The following is a 25,218-nucleotide window of genomic DNA, read 5'->3' on the forward strand; positions in this document are numbered from 1 at the left end:
GGAAACAGCCTATCAAATGTAAATTTGATTTCGCTTTCATTGCTACTGAATATTCACTAGCTGCACATACACACAAATGATAGTGAATGCACACCACACATCTAAAAAACTCTGATATCTTTTTCTTCTAATTTCTTTTAAAGAGATTATAAAGTTTATACATAGTATTAGAAGTATCTTTTCAGTTTGTTCCCTGCTTTTATGAACTGTTCATGAACAAAAAGACCAGTTAAATTTCTTTAATAAGCGGATAAGAAGATTTTACTTGATTTTTAGTATTTGTACAACCGTTAGTTGTACCATAACCATAGAATTAGTAATTGTACAACCATTTACTGTTAGAGGAAGTAAAAGATGGATCAAAATCTCAATTTCAGTCCTCGGTTTTCTTTCTCCTGCTGCTGGAATTATGTTCATTGCATGCTTTCATTTTGAAGGATTCCAATTTTCTGGCAGTTGGGGGACTGTCAATTACCTTCAGTCTTCAACTATATCACAGCACAGTGAGGAAAATATCTTTCCAAAGCAAAAAGGAATAGGAAGAGAATGTAAAGGAGAGAGAATTATCTGGAATCTCACTGCATTTGAACCAAACTCATTTTGACGTGGCTTTATATATTTATTTTTTAAAGTAGCAGTAGTCTAATACAGAACATCTTATGACTCACTCAACTTATTACTACAAAGCTGGTAAATTGAAAAATTGAATTGCCAATTGTAAGAGTTTTTTTGCTGAAACAGCAGCCGATTCGAATGGATGCACGCCATTTAAATTTCCCATCTAATCAAGATAACTCTCTGAAGTCTGGTGTAAGTTAATTGAACTATTTGGCAGAGATATAGTTCTGAAACAGACATCTCCTGCAAACTGGGGTCAGCATCTGCCAAGCCCATTATCTCCAAATTTACCCCAAAATACTCACTTCATTCTGCATTACAGTAAGTAAACAAGTAACTAGGTGGAGATAAGTTTACAGAAAATGCAATGAAACATAAAGATTCTTCATCACCTACGAATGTACATTTAAAGTGAAAAGAGGCAGTGCCTTAATGAAAAAAAAAGTCACAGCACAGTAAAACGCTGCCGCAAAAATGAGACACAAAAGTCCTTCCTCACTACTGTTTCTCCCTACAACTATGACATTCTGGTAGGGAATGGATATAAAGCAATTATTTCAAACAATTTATGAACTCCATCATACCTTGCGGAGAAACATTTGGAGTAGTTTCTGCAATCAGACTCTTAAAATGGGATGAAAAGTAAATCCAGTTCCTGGCCCTAGCATAAACACATTGGTAATAAAAAGCCTAGGATTTAGTTTAACAGAGCGGTTACATAGTGTTCAGAAGAGTCCTCCCTGTGTTTTAAGGGCAGTTCTTAAGTTCTAAAAAAATATGTGGATTACAATAATGGGATAACGATCAATGTTTGTGTCTTGTTAGGCCAAATTAGCAACAAAATACTTAATACTGCCTTTAAGTCTGTCCTGCTAATCTGAACTCTAACCAGCAATACTTATGCAATCTTTTCAATATGGTTATTAACTGTCCATGTGGGATGGAGAAAGAATTTAAGTCCACATTCTTTGAACTTTTTATTGGCATTTCAAAATCAGGATCTACAACAAGTAATGAGTAATAGATTATAATACTAAGACACAGTGGGTTTTTTTTGTGGTGGGTTCTTTGTGCTTCTTTTGGTCTTTGTTGTTTGTTTTCATTTTGCTTTTAAAACTGAACTACATGACTTGTGACAGCCAAATGTGAAGGCCTTTTATTAATAAACAACCTTTTATCTTTAGGTCTTATTAAATATATCTTCACACATTTTGGGACTAGTGCTAACCCAGCTCAAACCACTGTAAACTAGGGAAGTTCACCAAAGAAAAGTTGGAACCAGTCTTACGGAGTTCCATTCTTGCTTTATTAGAAGCTTACTTACACTAGTGACTGATTTTGGAATTAAGACATAGTAGCTAGTTGCAAAAAACCCAGATTCTCCCTCCTCCCCAATACACCTACACTAACCACAATTCTGAAATAATATTTAAGAAAAAGAATAACATAAGAAATCCTCAACATCCCATTTGAGTCATGGAATGTAGCCTGGGGCTACACTCAGGGAAGGCAAGTAAAACCACAAGATTTGTTATGTATTTAGTTAAAACAGGGGCTTCAGAGGTCACTAGAAAAATCAAGTTAGCAACAGGGGGTTCTTTTTTTCGAGTTAAATAGGTCTAATTTGTATGAGATCTCTAAAAATAATGAGTTAGGAAACAAATTAACCAAAAGTAGCAGGCAAATTTCCTGAAAAGAAATAGCCAGAAAACTAGTCCTTACATGTCTGGTTCTTGTTTCCATAACACTGATTCATTTGCTGGCACATTCTAATATAACAGACTCTACAGCAGCATCAACACAGGTTTCTCTTGCACTACAAAATGGAACTCCTAACAAAACAGCTAAAATAAACAAATACTACTAAATAACAATTTGGTTTGGGATGACATTCCACAATAAACAGGATTTAAAGATTAGGTTCCAAACGATCCATAGTATTTAAAAGTATGGTCACATTATCCATGCTTACCCTATGCATACTTAAAAACTGAAAAAAATATTCAAGTTATGTCATTTTCCACTAAAAAAACCCCACTGCAGTTACACAATACACACCCAAGATCCTGTTTAAACTATAGCTGAAGCTGTGTAAAGCAACAAAAGTCAACATAAGCGATGACAGCATGGCATCGCCAAGGAAGGCAAGAAGTGAATTCTTCCTAAGAATTATGTCAAGATTGTAGCATTTATTTACCACCAAACCAGACTTTACACTTTTCAAAGTGCTAACATAACCCTAAAGAGGGAGAAATCCTTGTGTAGAACACTGAGGGACAACAATGCCAACATAACACAAATCCGAACAGAACAAACAGGGCTTGACTTTGAATGTGTTTGGGCTGGGCAGGGGCATAGTTTGAATTCCGGGCACAATCCCTAACAGGCTACGCTTCTGTGAAACTATTAAAAAAAACACCTAGAAGAAAATCCACTGCCTGGGTAAATGTCCTCTGGTCTTACTTAGATAACTGAAGTATCAAGGACATGACTTGCTGATGGCGAGGAAGCCTCATCTCTCATCATACCACACCGCCACAATACTTAGAAAGTCGTATTTATGTGAAAAGAAATGTATTTCAGTATTAATGTTTTATTTATTAGACAACACTTTCATCACCTGCTGAAAGTTTCCCAATACAAATGTTGCCTATTGACTCATTGTAAGTTGCTTGGATTCACTTGCAGGAATCTATGCAGACCCTCAGAGAAAAAAACGCATCAGCAGAAATCATCTTGTAAAAGGGATGCTTGGAAAACAGTACTTTGCTCCAGAAAGATCGTGCTTACACAATTCTGGATTAGAAAATGGGCAATGCAATAATGGAGTTAAAAACCTACTTGTATTAGAAAATTTCAGCAAGTTGAATACACGGTAGCAGATAAACAGGGGTTTTATTAAAAGTCAAACCAGAGAAAGTGTTAAAGAACTTGGAGGTTGAGCATTTTGATTGTTAAAACAAATAATCCTCAAGAGACAAACTCCAGGCCTGGGAAAAAATAAAGGAACCAAGATCAGCTTTTGAGAGGCATTCTAAAAGGATAAAATATTAGTAGAAAATGAAAGAGAAAAACTGGACATACTCTCTACAAGGTTTTGTTCCCTCCAGATACATAAATACTCAAGAGGCTTTTAAAAAATGTTTATGAAGCAATGTTTTATAGGCATTTGGATTTGGCAGGGAAAAACATTGGCACAGTTCTTGCCCCTATGACACCATGTTCACAGGAACCTTAGCATGGACATGCAACATTACCTTTTCTTTGTAAAATATAATATAGGGTGGATCTGTCATTAGAACAGCTTATTTACTAATTCCAGCAAAAGTCAATGCCATTGAAAAAACCACCTTACCTACTAAAAGGTGTGTACAACCATTACACAATGTTGTGGTTAAAACTGGGATTCAATTCCTGGGCAAAGTTCACTGTCCCATGGGGTTGCACATTTCATAATAAGAGTTTTAAATAGGTCATCCACTTACAAACCTAATGATTAAAGGTCAAACCAAACCAGCTTCTAACTGTAAAATTGTATCTTGGAGGACATTTGCTTCCTAACGTGTTCAGCTTTTAAAAATAACATTGACCATTGGTTTCAAACCCCTTTACAAACCTACTCAGCAAGGCGGGGGCACATGAACTTTACTTTCATGACAGTCAGGCAGTTCTGCCGCATTCCACTAACGAACCGCATCAGAACAAGACAAGGTCACAGGATGGCAGGGCAGCACGGTGCACTCCAAGACAAACTGCACAAGTTGATCTTCTCCTTCCAGGATAAGTAAATACACGACAAATGGATTTATTTCTCACTGCTCATATCTGAAATCAAGCAATTACTACTGACTGTAAGGCCACTTGGAGAAGGAAACTGATGGTATCTTGTCATTCTCCCTGGGCTTGGACAGGGATACGAGAATGTGTTAAATTTGTCAAATCAGACAGTTTTAATAAGCCACTTACTTGAATAGGGAAACATCTGCATTCCTAATGGTGTGAACAAGTGTTAATTATTGCTTGCTATTTTAGGGAAAATACGCCGATGATATCACAAAGGAAACGCATACCTACAAATAATTGAAGATATTCTCCAGTTACTGGCACGTGTCCAGAGCTGAATACAAAACTCTTTGGGAGAGGCCAGAGTACTCAGCACTTCCCATAACCAAGTCAGAAATTTTTTTAGCAAGAATTCAGTCTCATTATCAATAGTTTTTCATGCTTAGAAAAGAAGTACGATGCTGAAATATTTCAGGTTTCTGCTTACGGTATCTTCACATTTCTAGTAGGGTAAATTAAACTGGATGTGGCTGCAAGGAATGGATAACGTGAAGGGAATTTTATTTAAGAAACTCCTGTGAAGTTTGAACTTTCATTTTTCCCCTTTGTTAAGAGTTTCAAAACACCACAGTATTAGAGAAATGCGCCAACACACAATTCCATACCCATCATCTACAAAGTGCCTTTGGTTAAAAGGCCTCGCTGGCGTAATATCATGCTCCTTCTCTTTTATTTCTACTTTCACAAGAAGTTTAATCGCCACAGAAGCGTAATCTGTTGATACTAGACCACTGCTCAGATTTGATCCTTTCACACAACTCCTATTTAAAGCATATCACCCTCATTAGGGAGAAGAACTCACTTTTGGTAAGAGCACTAAGATAGAAGTTGGCAGATGCTGACCCTACTCCCCATTTCGTCAAGATTCCTCTGCAATTTTAAATGGAGTAATCAATGTTCCTCTGCTTCTTCAGAGTATACTCATACACAGAAAGAAGGCAATTAATTAATGGATTAAACTTACTGAAAGCATGAAAGATTCACAAACAAGTCTTCTCTACCATTCCAACTCTCTCCTGGGGCAGCAGAGAGTGGTAATAGAGGCACTTCAACCATCAGCTATTCTTGTAGACCTCTGGCTAAGAAGGAAGGTTTAATAAAACTCAGAAATTTCCTTTGAGCCTTCACTTAGGGTTTGGAAAATGTCTTTCATACTTCATAATTTAGTTGCTTTTTGTGCAAGTAATATATAACAAACTTAAAACAAATAGTCAAATCAAATGATCTTATTACCTTATGTAGTGCTATGAACAAATGCCATTTCAAATAACGGGTTGAACTACAGCAACTTTGCCAGCCCCTTTCAGGTTGGAAACCAAAAGCCTATTTTTGCCAGAAACTTCCTCCAACAGAAAAGGGTATAAGATAAAATAGCTTGTCCTCATTCTAAATTCAGACAAATCCCACGGACAGATCACTAATCATCATCTTTTTGAAGAAGCAGAATCTGTATTCATAAAAGTATTCATAGAGTCACAATACAGTCTACAAGAATAAATCAAGCTCACATATACTTACAATAGATTAATTAAAAGTTCTGTTTATTTGCTGGGGTTTTTTTAAGAGTAAAAAGCTACCCAGTTTCCTGGGAGCTTAAGAAATGTTCAGTTTTACTGGAACACTGAAGAAATGTCATGTACTCTCCAAAGGCAAGCTGAAAACCGTGACAAGCTACTGGGTCTCTGAACAGCAGGACTCTACCAGAGAAGATGCTTGCATTTAGAAAACACGACACCCTTAACAGCCCCAGCCAGCTACGGGTACAGCAGGTCTGCGGCAGGATCAAAGCTTGGAGTCACGCACGCAGCAAACACACAAGCAAATACCTGTTCATCCACACACCTTCATTCCCACATGAGCTCTCGCCAACTTCCATTCGAGTCTGACAAGGGAAAAGGCCTGTGCTTGTGGATCTTTCTCAAGATTTGGGACCTGACATGTTTTTTAAATTCCGTCATAATTTCATAAACCAACAGCACACTCCTTGTTGCTCTGTTCCATGTAAAAATCTCCCTGTTGGGAAGTCACGGATGGCTGCATGTAAAAAGTAACTTTGTACATACTTCAATATATTGTATTTGGTGCTGGAATAATGAAACACAACTTTAAATTTAGCACTGAGGGACACGTGTAAAAGGAGCAAAGAGTATTCCACAGAATCAAAATGTAAAATAGATCACAATATTTTTCATTTTTTTCTTTTTAGCTACTTTGATGCTCATCCAAGTTCATCCTTTACTCATCTGACATGATGTAAATGAAATTAAAATACCAATCGTGATTTTTTTAGGAGCATGTTTACCATCACATTTCCAAGTCTTTGTACATTATAGAATTTTTGTGCCCAAAGGCACTTTTGTTGTACACCCAGAAACCATGTCCACAGGGCAACCGGCACATTAGCATGTTGCTTAGTGTTCGTACAGCCTCTCAGAGAAACTCTTCTCAAGCCACTGCAATACCAGGCAGGCTCACAGGTAAAATTTTATTTCATCTATGCGTACACCAATATTTTGTGATAGTCTCTTACTGTGATTAAAACCAGAAAATGCTTAAGAATTTCTAAATTAAATTTATGCCTATTTCCTGTTTAATTCAGCTGACAGCTCTTCTATTTCAACATAAATTGAATTATCTGTTCTTGTTCTTTAAGACTGCTCTGAGGAAAACAAAGAAGATGTATCAAGAGAAATTAAGTCATGATTTCTTCAAAAGAATTTCTAAACATGAACTTATGAACCTATAAATATGGTATAGTGGGAATTTACTAGATAAAAATACAAGTGCAGAATAAAGCATTAGCAATAACTTCAAATGCTCATCAAATAAATTAATAATAAAGCAAAATCTAGGGTACAAGTCTTTTTTGTACTATAGAAACAACTACACTACAGAAAGGATGCACAGATAATGTCATTGTCTAAAGTCCTGGGCTATAGATTCTCCAATTTAAGGAAATACTTCATGGGATTTCAACAGAACTACGTGAACACCTCAGTGAAAGCACTGCAGAATTCAAAGGGCATATTTTAATTTTCTAGACAAAATTATCTTCACTTCATGCACGGAATGCTTTATGTTATTGCATGTAACAAACTGAAGCATAAGAAGTAAGATCATGCCCATTTTCAATGCAGGTAGAAATTGCTGTTACTGGCAATAAAATCTGGATTAGCAGAAGGTTGGACAAGAGTTGTTCCTGCAGATGCTGTCACATTTAAGAATCGAATCAGGCATAGCAAGAAGTACTGCAGCAAACAAATCAAGAGACTAATCACTCTATAGAAAAGCAATGCTAATTAGTAAAGCTGCTTAGCTCTTACATTTCAGCTCATTTCTCTTCACAGAAGTCTTTTTTTTTTCTTTTTTTAAATACACATGCACCCATTATTTAGTCTATATTTAAAGTCCAGGTACTGTAATATTACTGTTCTTCTGAAAGACTGACCTAAATATGTATGTAATTTTACTGAATACAGGCTTAACAATTTATGAAATTCCTCCTACAGAGATGCCGATAGTCGATAGCTTTCTACTTTCTTCAAAAAAAACGGATTCTCAAGTTTTTTCCAACAAATTAAAATTTGGGAAGAAAAGAAACTCTAAACTAAGGTGAAAATTAGGGGACTTAACCTGCATTTGAGGAAAAGAGGGAGAAATAGACAATCACCAAAAACACACAACCTTCATTACTAGACAGCAAAATAAACCAAACTTTAATATGAAGTAAAAATATGAACTGCTGACTTAAATTATCAAAATCAAACCTACTGTGCATAATATTTAAATTGGTATTTCTCAAAGCGTCATGCTCATTAGTTGGCATCCATTAAATACACTGATTTCCAGATACATACAGTCTGTGTATGTTAGTTTTGCTAAACAGATGGATATTGTATAAATGGTTGTAAGCAATATTATAACTTGATATGTTTTAAAACTATTTTTACTTTATTTCTTCACCATTTTCTTATTTACTATATTTTCTTTTTGTCCACGACCTGTGTTTTAGATGGAAACTAATGTCCCATCTAAATGAAGAAAACCAGCATATTAACTTTATTTAACAAGTAATTCTAGCTGGATGCGTGAAGTATAACAAAATTAAAGGCTTATCAAAATACATTTTTTAAAAAGAAGCTTTTTTAATGCAGCTGGTGAATTAACTGATTGTTTCCAGTCATCACAGCATTCTGAAGGCAATGAGTTTGTACTTTCCAGGGATATTTTTTTCTTTTTTCCAGTTTTAATATGAAACTAACCTATTTTTAATGTCTAATGTCAAATTACGGAATGGTATAGTAAACTAAATGGACTCCAGTGATTAATTTTTCTACAAGATGCTACAAATGGTTTGGTTTTTTTTACTTCAAAAAAAGCCCAGGTTCCTAGTCAGTGCTTTGATTTCTGGAAAACTTCAGCAGTCAAAACATACAGAACATAAATATTTTTTACTTAATTTAAATAGCTTTACACTTAGGTGTAAAAAGAAAGAACTTCCCATATTAAAGTTTATTTACTATATATGCACACACTGTGTCTAATTATATATTTTACTGAAGAAGTACTTTTTTTAAAAAAAAAAATCAAGTTCTCCTCTGTAAATAAAAAAAGCTTTGCACAAGTTATGCATGCTCCTACAGAAATCCCAAAGACTTTATTGTTTCATGGACCACAAGGAACAGGACCAGTAAAATTGAAAGCGGTTTGCACTGAGTTCACCTACCAGCTGCTAAGGGACAGAGACACCTCGCGTCACAGCGTGCGTCTCCCAGAGTGCGGGAGACTCTCCACCATGTGCCGGACGCAGCTGCTCCCAGCACAGCTACAGCAGCCACGCGGGACCACCGGGAATTCCTGCACATCCAAAAGCTTGCCATTCCAGGTAACAACTACTGTGACAGCTGCTGTCAAGAAAGATGGCCACCAGGAATTTGCTTGGGAACCTAAAACCTAAGTTTTGTAATAGGATTTGCTTTTACTTCTCAAAATAATGTCCAGTCACCAAATAAATCAGATGCTACTTTATGCTCATACTCAATATATTTTCATTGCAGTTATTCATGAAAAAAAGCTTTGTGTTAACATAATATTTCTTAGTATGATGCAATGGGCTAGTTCACAGCCTAACTAAAACTTAAGGTACTGCAGACTGAAGCTGAAATTAAAAAAAAAAAAATCACTTCCAATAAATAGGCTAGCCATGTCAGAATTTGTTAGATATTGCTATTCATTCATAAGAAGAAAACATTCATATCAGACATCTACCCATGTGGACAAAAATCAGAGGTTTCAGGAGACTGATTTGTAAATAATTACTAGTTATACATGTTTTAATTATGAAAACCAGAAATGAAGTGAAATGGCTGCCTACCTCAGAGTTCCTATACTAAAAGAAGGCTTCAAAAGAACTCTTTAATTAATCTGTATTCAAGAATTTATTTCTGCTATTAAAGGATAGGAAAACTAGCTTTCTTTAAGTCCTGTTAAACTTTAATCAGGTAAACTCAATTGGATTATTTGGAAGTCCATTTAGAAGGAGCTGCTCTGTATAGATAAGATAATGGTGATTTAAAAAGGAGTAAGTAAAGATTATTTCAGAGGATCTAGTATCACATCACTCTGCTGATACTGTCTGTAATACTCCCCAGTCCTTTCTGTTAACATCATCAACGTTCCTGAGTTAAAAATACTTCACATATCCATGTTTTCTACCAGTTTTGCACATCGAGATGCTTAAATGCATCTCCAAGATACATATATTATCTCTATTTTAGAGATTACAAGATACATGTAGCATTAAAAAAAGACAGTGAGGACAATGAAGTGACTTGCTCAAAAGAATAAAGCAAGTCTGGACAAAAAAAAGAGCAAGAGCCCCGAATTTCCTCACTGTGATAGGACTTAACTTCCATACAGTATTATCCAGACACCCCAGAAACCCGGATCCATCCCCCAGCTTCCCACAGGTATACCTTTGCCTACTTCCCCACTCTAAAATCTGTGACATTTAAGATAGCCTTATGGGAAATGTCCCCCATTAGAGCAAATACGTTTGTCATTACGTTATAAAACTAGAGATGCTGTCAAACCAGCACAGCTCTCCTCTTCTTTCATGATGTATTTAGACAGGAATAATAATACATCTATCATTATACACATCAGGGTGATTATCTACAGGGACAGATAATGTTGTTCTGTTGCCTATGTAATTAAGGAACACTTTTGGCAGCAAAGAGATCCCAGTTCACATCTTTTCTTACTGAGACTATATTCTCCTGTTATTTTCTTGCAGATCTTGGTGTCAAAACCATTTTAAGGACTCCTACCCCCACCTCTGACCCTGCTGCGCATTAACGTATCACACAGTTTGTGCCACCTCATTTGTACCACTGCCTACAGGCCATGTCATAAACTAGCCCTCAAAACTGATCCCTGTTAAAAATAACCTCCCCAAAATAGAAGAGAGAAGGAGTAAGGGTTACCAGGGTTATTTTTAACCTGGATCGGTTCAATGGTCTGATTTACGCTGGGGACCCAATGGAGGTTTTTTTGGTGCAAGGGAGGGTGGCACATCATGGTGTGGAGGAGAGGGAAGGGATGGCTGTGGGCAGAGAGGATGCTAAGCTGGCTTTGAGACTGAAGCCAGCATGTGGTAAAGCTCGTCCTCAAAGACACGACTCAGAAACCATAAAAAAACCATTCAGCAGCACTGGTAGTGGGAGATTCAAAATAACTACAATGGAGCAGTGTAATAAAAAATAAACGGGGACCAAAAAACCTGCAGACAATTTCACCAACATCCTAAAAACTATCACATCTCTTCTAAACACATGTTTTCCTAGATGTAGACAGCCATAGCCTGGAGTGATTCCCCAACTATTTTGCATTTCAGTAGCTAATATTCTGATCCTACTACTCTTTAAACACAATCTTTCTGAAGTTATTATGGTATTTTCAAGACACATCTTCCCCAGCTGAGTTCAGATCAATTAAAAATAGGCAGTTGTAAATACTGTTCTGCTATTTTGAATATTTCATTAAAACCAGAGAATTATAAAGGGACTGTAGCCCAAAGTAAATAGGTTTTATTTGGCAGCTTGGCTCAAGCTGGTTGATCATGTAAAGAGAAATGTTCATAGAACAAGAACATTTCCTTTCCTCTTCTAAAAGTAAGTGCAAAAAGAAAGGGATGAGAAAAAGGCTGCAATTATAGCTGGTCCTGGGGACGGAGAAAATATCCTAACCACTGTCTGGTATGCAGAACAGGAATAAAAATATCACCTCTATAACCCAGCTAACCCAACATCACCCTATATTTGAAACAGATATACAGCCAGTCAGAATTATTGAAAACACTTACAGGGTCGCTTTTTGACATTGAAAACATACACCTAAAATTGCATTTTACCTGAAGTGAGCTAAATACATCAAAGGACAATAAGGATAGAAAAGCCGTTTGGAAGCCTCAACTACAAGCATCATTTGGTTTTATTTTCAACTGATGGAATAGTTGTAAAAGCAGCCTGACAATTTCATTTGTGAGGTCTTTGTTCTTAAAAACCTCACAAATGAAATTGTGAAAGGTAAAAGTGTAAAGTGTGTATTAATCTGGCTACACAGAAAATTAAAGAGTAAAATTTACTCCTACAAAGTTTAGCTAGTGTGAGATAACTAAAAGAGCAGTTCTAGCACAAACTCTGGCAGGACCTCGAATTAACTGTTCAAGCAAAGCAAATTTTCTACTTGTTTCACTAGAGAGCCTCAATGATGAGCAGAGTTAATTTTGTAATTTCTAATGCAGTTACAAATTCCTTCTTTTTTAAAAAATATTATGATATAATCTTAAAACACAAGTGCAGCACCAGTAATTACATGTGTACCTTCAGATCTGTACCAGGTATTACTTCATTTCTAAGGCTTTAACTAATGTGCATTCACAATCAGTTCAATTATTAAAATTAAATGCTTCAGCTATCTCATCTGAGTTCAGTTTTATTAACTTGGAGGTCTTCTTACTTCAGCTTTCTTTTTCTTTGCTTAAAGTCATGATGCTGGCCAGTGACAATTTAATCACATGATAAAAACTTGATTTGAATAAAGACAATGACTATGGTCCTGCTTAAGTGACAATCTTTCATAAAAAATTGGTACTGTAGAGTTTTAGAAAAAACAGAGTTCTGCTTTCAATACTTCTCCACAGAAAGCATGATCTCTCTGTTATTCTCTGTGTTCATTCAACCTAGAAGGGCTAGATGTTTTTTGCAAGCCTTAGTTATTTAATATCCCGTTATTTTGGCAAGAATATTTTCCCAATGATGCAAACAGAATACTACACAATATTTATCATTGCTATTCATATTAACAACAGATTACATGGACCTGATTAGAGTTATTTCCATTCTGCTCTGCTCTAAGAAAAAAAAAGGCTGTGCAATAAGCCTAATAATAATACGGATTGATTTTACCCCCAAAAGCAGCAAAGCATTTTGCAAAACTAAATCAGAACAGCACTCCATTACCCATGGAGATATCATGTCCTTAAGGTATTTTAGAAGTCCACAATGAGCTAAGGCAGAAAATACTTCACATAAAAACATGAACTTAGTACTCAGTTGTTTTGCCTAGAATATTACTAATTAGCATTCTCCATAGGGTTTCAACATGGTTATGTTCCTAGCCTTTATCAATTCACTTCAGTCACATAGTTGATAAATTGGACCATCAGCTGTAAGAGTGAAACTTCCAGGTTCTTACCAATGGTATAGAGTATGGTGAAACAACACAGGACAACTACAAAAGGAACTACAGATTTGATCTACTAAATACTGCAATACTTTAAATCATCAGAATGGTTATGTGGACAGAATTCCTTTCAGTAAGTGTGCTGAATTAATAAGCCTCCAACATGTTACTTTTTCAGTTTTGAAGGGAATGTTTAATCTAGCATTGCACTGTACCAACATTATGTTTAACTGAAGTTGTTTTTTTAATTCAATACAATATGCTCTACGCAAACGACACATTTTCTGTAAGTCAAAAACTGCAAAGCAAACAGATGGAGACATAGACTAAGAAAACAATTAGAATATCAGAATACAAAAGCTGCTCTTTAAATCCTAGACATGTAGAGCCAGACCCCTATACTACCATCACACTGTAAAGCTCCTACATTCTTCCTTTACTTTCCTCTGCCTTTCACATTACACAGAACCATGCTGTTAGGAAACCTGAATTCTAGTCCTACCTGTACAACAGGTAATGACAGACACAGATTTTGGTGCGCACTTTAAACTTCATTTAAATTACTCCTTCATGTACAGAAGAAGGATGAGGCCTCTTATGTTCTAAAGAAGATCTCTTGCAGTTGGAAAAGAAATCCTAGTGCTAAACTTGGTATGTCTGTGCACTGCCTTCTGGAGAGCTCACTAAATTAACACTTAGGAAAAGATGAATGGGCACTTAAACAGAAGCAAAACGGCCTTGTGTTTTAAAAGAGTATGGTGCTAAGTACTCACAGCCCTCAAAGAATATCTCCCTGGTACATGAGTGTTCTTCCTCCCTACTTTTATGTGCTTCCTATGGCAGAGAAGAGCACCATCAAATACTATACTGAGGAAAGTATGTCTTCATAATAGCTGAAATGTGATTCCCCATGAAGAAAATCGAAGAGAGAGAAAGCAAGTTCTACAACTCAAAACAGACAGTATTACATACTGCTAACATTGCTAAAAATTCCCCTCCCTTCTTCTACAGTAATTGAAATTGGTAAATTGAAAAAGGTTTAGCTGCCAGTTTATGAAATTCTCCCTCCAGAGTACTGGAGGGGACAGTAGATAATCAAGATATCCTTAGATATAAACCACAACTAGTATAATGCTATCCTTTCCACTTACAGAAAATTATTTTTTCTTCAAAGTACTTTTAATTGATCTATAACAAAGTCAAAATTATTTTTATAGAGGTACCCAAGGATTGTGTATTTTTGATACTATGTACTGAGAGGTGGGATCTAGGGACATTCTAGATCTTAAAATTGTTTTAAAATACATAATGAAAATTCAGGTCCTGTTTTTCAGATACCAAAGGACTATAATCTACATTGAGATAAACTCAGAAATCAAATACATATTAGCTTATATAATCAATGAGGGCAGAGGGAGCCAACAATACTCCTTTCAAATTCGTGGCTAACGTATATGCAGTTTAAAACCTCAACCCTACAAACATTTACATATGAAATAGTTAATCATAGCCACTAGTCAATGTTATGCACACACCTAAACCTCTGTAGACTCAGGGCTTAAAAATTTAACACAATACCTTTGCTCAGAGAAGAAAAACTAGTTTTATTGAAGCACTGTTATTCCTGAAGTTGTGTGTCACTCAAAACACCAAAGACTCTTCACTGAATTTGAAATTATTTATGGACCTGGTAAGTATATTTCTATTGCTTTAGACATCAAGGGCTTGCTACCATGTACCCTACCAGAAGTAACACATACTGAACATTGATTTTTATATTAAAAACAGTTAATGTAACACACACACACTTGGCTATTCACGTCCCACTACACAATTACCCCTTGCTTTCAGGAGAAAGGAAAAAAAAATAAAAATCACTGCATTCTAAGTGAATGGAAGAAAAAAAACCCCTCTGAAATAGAAGAGACAAGGAAAATCAAGTATTTCAGTACGAGACAGGTCACAGGAACTTGTTACAGCATTGTTGCAGATCACAACCTGAACTATCACAAAACAATGGGCAGTAGGAGAGCTGCAGGCACGCAGCCAGTTCAAGAGCACACAGGGTGGAGTAAGGAGCCTCTGTCTTTTCTCTTGACAATTCTCCTAAAACTATCTTCAAAGCATGATTTTTTTTGCGCCCCTCCGGCAGGGGAGATCCTCCAGCAAGGGACCAAATATTCCTATGAATAACACTGACAAGTGTCAAAATTAAAGAGATGTCTAGTTAAAAATCTCAAAATCTCTAATTTATTTAAGATTCTTTAAGATAAAATGACTAATATAACATTTTATGTGCTACACGAGAATCATGCATCCCCCTCTCCATCCACCTGTCTGTGCCTGCTGAACATTAAGAATTACTGGATTTGAAGATCACAGTTCCAGTATTTCCAACTAACTGCCAACATCATATATGACTTTTGCCTTGTACACAAAGTATGTGGTTTTGGTTGTTTGTTTTTTTCTTTTAATAAAGGCTGACCAGAGCAGAGAAATTCCCAGAAGCGGCAACAGTTGCAAAGGGTAACTGTCACTGTTTTCACAAACTAGCTTGTTCAATAATGTTTATAAATCAGAGTTACGAAAACCTTGCTGTGGTACAAACTATCCCACATCTTACTACTATTTGCTCTTGCACTTTCCCTTCAAGCACCTGGGACTGACTACTGTAGAAACAAAATTCTGATGTGAACGGATCATGATTTTGATTCATCACCATAATTCCTACCCTCAGCCCCCTGGAACACTGCACAGAATACAAGCTTCAAAACACTCCTGTATTACTGCAAGTATAAGGTACTTAACAGTAATTAATAAAAATATCTTCTCTGTGTTTAAGAATTCAGTGTTTGCAAACTGTATTTTCATGGGCTTCTGCTAATAGCCTGGTTGAGATACAGTAGAAATTAATCACAGTGAGTGGGCACAAAGTTATACCATCAACCAAATAATTACACTTGCTGCATTTACTCTGGGACTGCTGGCGTTTTGAATGATTAACTAGGACTGGAAGGGCTGGGGCAAGGACGTAGCGTGTGGAGCCTTTGCAGAAAGTCTGGGTGACACAGCTGTCTGAGAACATGTCTGAATCAGCAAGAAAACTCTTCCATTCTTCCAAAAGAGACAAATACAGTATCACTAAATGCCAGCTAATCATCAACAAGAGTGCTGTGCCTATCTTCGCTCCTGTTGGGCAGGGCAATTCCCAACAATATCCAAACAGTACTGCCAGCACTGTCCATCTTGACTGTAGCTGATTATTTCAGTGGAGCACAAGAAAGGAGACAAGGGTCTCTCTATTCATAAAGGATCAGCTTGAATATTCTAGCTGCATTACTATATACTTTATTTGATTAGCACTGACCAAAGACACCTACTGTAGTAACTCCCAAAAGAGCAGCTCACTGTTTTTGTAAATATTTACTACAGTGCAGTGAAATATAATAATTTGCAAAAAAGCATGATTGCAGCCAATTCCAATTATTTACTTACCGGTGGGAAATCAAAGTCTATCTGGTTAGCTAAATTTAAGATGTAGTCGATTCGAAACTGGTTCTCTGGATTGGCTAGTTCAACTGGAGGTGCCAAATTGCCCATTGCTGTCACTATTGTCTACAAAGAAAAAAAAAAAGTATTGCAGAGACTGTCTAAATAGCTAGCTTTGAATAGTTAAAGAAAATGGCTTGTAGTTTACCTCTATAGCTTCTTTAATATTGTTTTTAATATCCTGAATTTTCATTTTCTTCTCCCTGTAATAAAAAAAGACATGATTAAATTTATAAGCCATAAAAGCAGAATATCTTTTTGAAACAGAATGTGAACTTGAAAGGTATTCTATCAAAACTGTATTGTTAATATTGAATAAAGTGCTCTCAGTCACTGAACGCTTTTGTAGATAGACTTGATGTCATAATTTTTCTACTTAAACAGTAAACACCTATTTGCATCCAAAAGTCAGTATCTAATTATGCTTAAATAAAAACTGCAGTCAGACTGGGACTAAGACATTCTGCAAAATCAAACAGATTTTGATTTGTTTGAATGCAAAGTACTAGACATGTGTGGAAATTATTTAGAAAAGCATAAACTGGAAATCAATAGAGAAAAAAAAAAAAAAGGGTAAGTTATTGAAAGTAGAAACAAATGAAAGGAGATTAAAGAACCTGGAAGTACAAAAAACCTAAAGCACAAAAATGATGTCATAGCAGAAAAAGATCAGAGAACTTAACCTGACAGAGACATACAAACTAACAGTTTGGACATAAAATCTAAAATAAATAATAAAGGGCTAAACCAAATACGTAAAATTACCTCCTCAGTACAAGCAGAAGAGTAGGCTAGAAAACTATTTGGAATGTTGTATATGAGCATGTTCATTTGGGATTAACTGCAGCCAAATCAAGAGGCGTGACAGGCTCAAGCAAGGTAGAGCATAACCTATTGCCTCTACTGCATTTGTATTGTATTTTATGTCAAATCTAACAATAGTTACTTTCAATGCTAAATAGCACAAACAAACGAAATGCACAATCAGTTAATTGTAATGCACCATAACAAAATTTTTATGTTATTAATGTCTTGCTATACACAACATAAAATTTTTACTTTGAGGTAAGCCAAGCTTGCCATGTAATTACTACCCCCCCCCCCCAAATTGTCTAAGTGACCTTTTAATCTTCATCAAACTGTTTTACAAGAATGCTTGCATTATCTGAATATTTATACTATATATATATACACACTATATATATGTATTTATACTATTTTCACTATTTTTCATTCTGAAAACTAACATTTTCCAGCACAGTATCCCAGAGACTTGAAACCACCAACAGAACGGTTTCTTTTTTTACCCTTTAAAAATTAGCGCTCACACTTTCAGTTTACAGACCACAGCTTGAAAAACCTCATTTTACTGAGTTAATTAAGTACTCATATTGCAAATGCTTTTCATCACTTTTTCCTTTCTATAATTATTCACAACCAACAACGAAAATGAAACTGAAACCATATTCACCAATCAAGAAAGCAGAAGAACAGCAGAAAAAAAACCTACTGCTTTAATAAGAAGGCAGACGCAGACGTCCAAGAGTGGTGGGACTTTTGGTTATCAAATGAAAGATTAATGCAACTTTTGTAAAAGACAGGGTCAAGGAAAACACCACCGTGTCAGCCACACGTTAGGTTGCCTCTTAGATGTAGCTGTAGAGGATCTTACTATACATTCTACAGTTGTGAAAACATGATTGCAATGTAAGCGCTGCTCTTACAGATGGAAAGTAAACAGCAGCATCAAGTCATCTCGTTCATGATGACTTTGCTGTGCAGAGAACCCATCTGAATCAGCAACAGAACTCTACCAAACAGCAACATGATTTCCCTTAAACATCAGCTCCTCATCACTGACCACTGCATATATTCTCAAAACTTTGGGTCAGGGCGAGGAAGGTCAGCGAAGCTTGATGCAGAAAGAAAATGAAATGATCAATAATAATCCGATGTAAACTCTTGGTTTTCCTAGACTTCCTGATCTACCTACAGACTACCTTATTCCTGAAGACTACCAGTTGTTTTTTTTTAGGGATTTGGCACCACTGATGGGAACAAGGCAGTGAGCCAGGAAAGGCCAAAAGCACTGAACTAAGGAAAATAAATAAGACAGGAAAAGAGAGGAAAAACTGAGGCCTCTTCACCCTCTTCCTTCCCATCTTCAATGCCTTCTATTGCCCCAGGTCTCAGGAAACTCTCCATTCCAGAAACCAAGACTTACAGTCGGCGTACAAATACTGTATCTTTCAGGTAGTGCACATATGGTTGCAAAAACATCAGCCACTTTCTGTTTTTTTAAAAATGATGTTCCTTTATTTAAAAAATGTAAATAACGGTATGAAATCAGGAAATGTTTATCACTGACAGTGTAAGCAATCTGTCTGGCTTGATTTTGCCTCCAATTTTTAGCTGGGTCTTGAACTTAATGAACATGTATCCAGATTCTGTCCTGTTGAGATCAAAAGGGCAACTGATATGCTGAAAGTGAAGCAAGATACCAGTATTTTTAAAGGATTAAGTAAAGAAATAATATTCAGTCATTTTGCTTTGTTTTGGAACATCACTAGAAAGATGGAAGTTTAAAAAGGCTTTTTTTTTTTTTTTTTTTTTTTTAAAGTGAACTGTAGTTACATTCTCTCCCCTGGAGCACTTGCAGATAACTGTCTCAAAGCATTACCTAAGTGCACATTTACCTGACTCTTCCATATCTTAAAAAAACACACATTATTTTTATTATAGATTTCAGTTAAACTTTTACATGTACACCTCTTCACCGATCCTCACATTACTAGTGGCACTGCAAAGTGATAATGAATACAGAGTGATGTAAAACTGCAGCAATTAACAAACTGCTTGCTAACCATCATCATCTTTACAACAAGAATACTCATAGTTCCTATTTCTGGTTTTGTTGCCATGGCCCTATAGCATGCCCGGTAAACAAGGAATCTTATTACACAGTAATGAAGGTATCATGTCATTTTTTGTTTTGTAATGTTTACTAAGCATAAATTTTCCATGACAATGAGATACTTGATTCTTCTGGAACTCAACATGTTCATCAATTGCCCATCCAACAGCTTACATACAACTGCAACTTCTCTTCAAAAAAAGAAAGGTGAAACTCATTTTATTCCGGAACTATGTGAGTGCAGTAAATAAAAGCTAAGCCTCCCTTCTGCTGTCCCTTCACTCTGCCAGAACTGGTTTTGAGAAATCCCAGCCAGGTTGCACCTCAAATTTCTGAAAGTAACTGAACTTTATTTTCCACGAAGACTGAATATTCAACTTCGAAACAGATTCTTGCTTTTTTCTTTCTTATTCCCAGGTGTTGGCACGATGGCCAAACTAAAAAAGAAAAAAAGTTGGCCTCTCCAAACACTTTCCCCTGCAACAGACTGGAGTAGATGGGGAATGGTAACCACGCTATCCTGGCCAACAACCGACTGATGTCTCTGCAGGCCTGTTCTGTATCTTTAGATGCCATGGGTTAATAAGGTCATATTTTTAATCTTGTTTAAAACTTTTGCTTAGACTGTGTAGGGTAGGCCAAACAAAGCATTAAAGTCTATTAGTTGAGGATTATAAGAAAAATCTCAAATCCTGCTGTTTTCAATATTTAAATGGGCCAAAGCAAAGCTGCACATGGCTTTCAGGAAAACTTATAAAGTCTATTTTAGGTACTATAAATAAGATGACATTTTAATTCAAATAACATGAAATCAGAATGACACAAAGGTCAGGAAAATCAAATATTCCTTGAAAACAAACCTAATCAGTATTCAGTAAAGAACTTCTCCACCTTTGGCTGAGCTTTACTATTAAAATGGCAAAATTTTAGTCAGACTTTATCAAATCTTATGCAATGAACACATTACCAAACTAATTATCAGAAAGCAAACTAATTTAATTTGAGCGTTAATTTCTGGTTTACCTTCCAGGTAATATGAATAACCATCATTTGGAAAAAAAATATTTAAAGTTTAAAAAGAACATTCCAGAGGACCATGCACTCAGCTTATCCTGTATAAACATCTCACAGGAAAAGTTTAAAAAAAAAAAAAAGAAATAAAATCAGTGCTGAAATGAATGGTCAATACAAAATATGTTAAAGAATTAAATAAAAAAGAAAAGAAAAGAAACCCCTTTATGCCATTAATCTAAATTCCCGAAAGCAAAAAAGCTTGCATTTCTTGGTCACTCGTGACAGGTTAAGAAGCCATTGGCCTTATTGCAAAGTTCTGTTCAACAGGCAGAGTTCGGGCAAGATTGAAGAGACAAACACAAAGAACTACCTAGTTTAAAATCAGAACATAGTATATTACTACTTTTTTTCCAGAAAAAGATAGATTTTATGAACAGAAATGAAGTGATATGTTTCTTCAAACCCTACAAACCCACAATAAGATAGCTAGAAAAGAGTCTAAAACATGCAGAGTGCACAACAGTAATAAAATTTCATTTTTTTCCTTTAGAAGGAAAGATAGCCATGGTAATATAGCACTATCATTTCAACACATATCAATTACCTGAGTTAGTGGGGAAACCCTCCCTACATCTCCCCTAAATCCCCTGTTTATACAGGAAACTCCACACTTTAAATGTAGGAGTATTTTAGGAACCAGACATGAGATGTGTCATGAAGAACACTGTGAAGAGGTGAATTTAATGCTGTGGGATGCATCATCTGAGTGAAAGTAAGAAGACTTTGATCAGATAATATGCAACAGAAAAAGGCTTTTAATGAGAGTAAATTATGATTGCCAATTAATCCCACTATGAACATGGCCTAAAAAAGGAACATACTCTGGAACATGAATACTTACAACGTGAATACAAAATATTGGAACACTCTTTGCATATTGCAGATATAAATGCTAGCTTTCATTTTTGAAAAATGTCGTTTTCTTTCTCAACTTGTCTTTTAACACGTGATTTCCTATGTGCAGCCTTAGCATAATAAATAATGCCGCATAATCGTTTGCAATTTAATAGTACGTATACATTATTTCACCACAAGTGAGCCTGTCTGGAATCCTGAAGGGATGTAACAGCATAGGCAGAGTACACCATGCGACACAAGGACACTTACTTAAAATGACTGGCTTTGTATTATATAATAATCCCCAAAAACCATGTTAGAATGTTCTTTGTTAATTATGTACCCAAATACTCTACTTGTCAGGATGCTGTTGCAAATAATAAAAAAGCACAAAACTTCTCTTTAAACTTGTATTGCAAAATGTACGTACCTGGAGAGTATATATAGACCATTTTAATAGGGCATATTAAAATGCAATCACATAATGTTAATACAGAGCATTAGCCTTTGTCTTCTTTACAAGATTGCAAACAGCCTGGCTTCCATCACCTTTAGTGATCGGTATAATGCATAAATTACCTTTATTTCTGAAGCACTGTCAAACTTCGCTCACTCTTGAACTTGCGGACATAACAACTCTACCTAGTGAAAAGCTTCCCTTGCCCGCGCAGGGCGCTGCCAGCTAAGTGAACCAATTTGCAAGTAGAGAATAAAAATCTTACGAAACAATTAATTTGCCTCTGGCTTTTTATAGGAGAAAAGGACATGGTTGTGTTTCAACATGGGTGCATCTCGGTTTGCTTTCAGGTATTACCAAGGAATGGAAACGCACAGGGAGCAGCCACAGGCTGTCCCTTCTCCGCTCACCTTTGAAAGCCCATTGCAATTACACATTGAAAGCAAATGAAAAGTTAATACATCAATTTCATTTTAAAACACAGTTCAGGTCTTTGCCAGGCAGTCATGCACTTCACAGGCACGTGAACTTTAAACATTGCTATCCATCTAAATATGGTGCCTTTGATGCAGTGAAACATGCTCATGGATTTCATAAACATTTCCTAAAATCTGCATAAAAATTTGTTCACTGCACCTTATGGAAGTTAACAAAAATGCAAACAGCACTACCTGCCAATCTGCCTCATAAAAACAGAGCAGTGTAGTCAAGACCTTCAAACACAAGGTCACAAGCAAGGAAATTCAATTAAGATTTTGCTACCAATCCACATTACAAAAATCCTGCAGTACTTTACGATTCAACAGTAAGATAAATTTGGTTTAGCAGCCTGAGTTATTTCTAAGAGAACAATATGGCAATTATCTCAAAATATAACAGCTAGAATGGCAAACAGGGCAGAGGCCAAGTGAGAGGCACTTGAAAAAGGGGGAAAACAGGTGCCTAAAGTAATAAGACCAAAGCTGAAATAATTCATCTTAGACCTATGACAAAATACCAATTTTACAGACAAAACTGCTAAAATGAAATAGCAAAACCCACTGAATATCTTTCGCAAATCAAACTCTTCATTTATATCACACCACAGAGATACCTCAGTAATTCTGCCAACTTCAAAAGATTTTCTATTGTGTACTGAAGTTCAAGAACAAGAAGGATGAGCACACGTGGTACTGTGGGGTAGGAGCTACCAGGCATCAGCTGAACAGCAGTAACTTTGTACAGCTTTCAACAGGAAATATGATTTAGTTGGGTCCTCATTTGCAACAGAATTGAAAGAAAATTTCTAACCATGTTAACACTTTGTTCTTGATAACTCTTGTCACCTTGTAAGAGGAAATAAAGTTACATATCGTCAGCTAGCTATGCCTTTGGGTAACCTAAAGCACTCTATGCCACGCTGGTAATGCTGATCACGTATATATCAAGCATCTCACTGAACACAACAGGCCCTTGCTGCTGCTGGATGCAGAAACGTAGTTTCCCCTCCCTAATACTATGCTCTTCCTCTTACATCACATTTCCCCCCAACATTTACTTCACTTTGAAGATTCTTGGGTTTATTTCTCCAAGATTCTAGGTAACAACAAATTGTACCATCCAGCTACCAAAGCTGATTTACTGTTAGAAGAAATACTAGCAATAGAACAAGAATAGCTATGAGGACAGACTATTCACTTTCTCTGTAAATGATACCTTGCTGAAAAAGAAAAACCCAACAGGGTGAATAATTCGGTCATTATATATTTTGATTTAAAGACACGGTTAAAAATTAATTATGTTGCACAGATTTAATTGTGATCTAAATGATTTGGGAGAACTTAGTTCAATTATCCCCTGAAGTATAATCACTTTCACACACACATGTGATGCAATATATAGAATAGACAATACCTATGCAGCTTCCACTTGTTCCCTTCTAAATATTGGAAAAAGCTCTATAAACTGCTTTACCATTGCTTGTTTTAATACATTACAATATTTACCTGCATGAGTTACGTGCACATCTTAATATGCAGCCATAAATAAATGAAGATACGATAAGAAATATATGTGCAAAGAGATGCCTTCTATTTACAGAATGACAGAATCATTCTCTAAGTTAAAAGGCATTCTCTAAGTTAAAAGAAATACAAATTACTGAAGCACCAACAGAAAATACATCACAGTTGTCACAATAAAAGTTACTGTCAAGAAATAATCTTAAACTGTAAAAAAGTGAAAGCAGAGATGATGTTCTTTTTGATCATTACTTACACTAGAGTGTTAGGGGCTAGGAGTGTGACTTGTTTCTTATCTTAGGGAACAGAACCATGACGAAATGACTATAAAATGCCAAAAAAGGCATCCCTAAATATTCTAATCAATCCAATGTTTAGGTTTATTTTACCTGTGCTCACTGTGATATTGTAAAGCGTATGGGTAACTTTATCCTGCCTCCACGGCTATCTGATGCGAAGCCTGGCTGTGGGCAGGTCTGGCTCCCGACGAAGCTCAGGGAGCCCGGATGCACAGACCGGAGGGCTCTGTCCCAAGGGCTGCCAGGCACGCAGGAACAGCCGGGCCATGGCACCCGGGGCCAACCATCACCCGAGGTGGATGTGGCACAGAGATGCTATTCTGGCTCTAAGCCACCTTGAGGCTCCCCTTTGGCTTTGCAAATTCCTACATAAAACCAGTTTAACTGGTTTACAGTCCCTTTATACCTGTAAGTGGCACAAAAAGACCATCACAGACCCAATATTAAGAAGCATAATTCTGCCTATGCTGCTCCATTTACCTCAGTTAATTAACAAGCAATGGTTTAGGTACGGAAAGAAAAAAGTGTTTGCAAAGTGGTCTGTGATGTACGAGGTTGACAACTGTTAATTCATACCGTGCAATTAAACACCTTTGCAAATTGTGAACTTGGTCTCTAGTTCTTCAGGCATGCTTACAGAGGATAAACCATCCAGTTTCATTTTCTTGCTCTAAGTACAGGTAATTAGGCATATTACAATAAAAGGTTCCCTCAAAAGTTTAGCATTCTCTCTAGATACTCGATACAACAACTAACAATGCAAGTCTTCAGAGTACATGTTGCGATTCTTTTCTGGTACGGAAGGATGCCTCTCAGAACCAGGAGGATTTGAATCAAACTTGCTGAATCATCTCGCCTTGTACAATTCACTATTTTGAGATA

General features: G+C 36.2%; 1 protein-coding gene across 3 annotated transcripts in view; it reads right to left on the reverse strand.

Moving 5' to 3' along the window:
• GNAS (GNAS complex locus) overlaps positions 1-25,218 on the reverse strand; it is a 161,784-nt gene that overhangs the window by 44,783 nt on the left and 91,783 nt on the right. For all 3 annotated transcript variants that reach the window (XM_075768776.1, XM_075768778.1, XM_075768779.1), the window contains exons 3-4: positions 16,904-16,958; positions 16,702-16,821 (exon numbers count right to left, since the gene is read on the reverse strand). In XM_075768776.1, the coding sequence (XP_075624891.1) occupies positions 16,702-16,821; positions 16,904-16,958 (175 nt within the window). The remainder of the gene's footprint in view (positions 1-16,701; positions 16,822-16,903; positions 16,959-25,218) is intronic.

The sequence above is a fragment of the Balearica regulorum genome, chromosome 16 (genome assembly GCF_011004875.1).
Source record: "Balearica regulorum gibbericeps isolate bBalReg1 chromosome 16, bBalReg1.pri, whole genome shotgun sequence".
NCBI lineage: Eukaryota > Metazoa > Chordata > Aves > Gruiformes > Gruidae > Balearica > Balearica regulorum.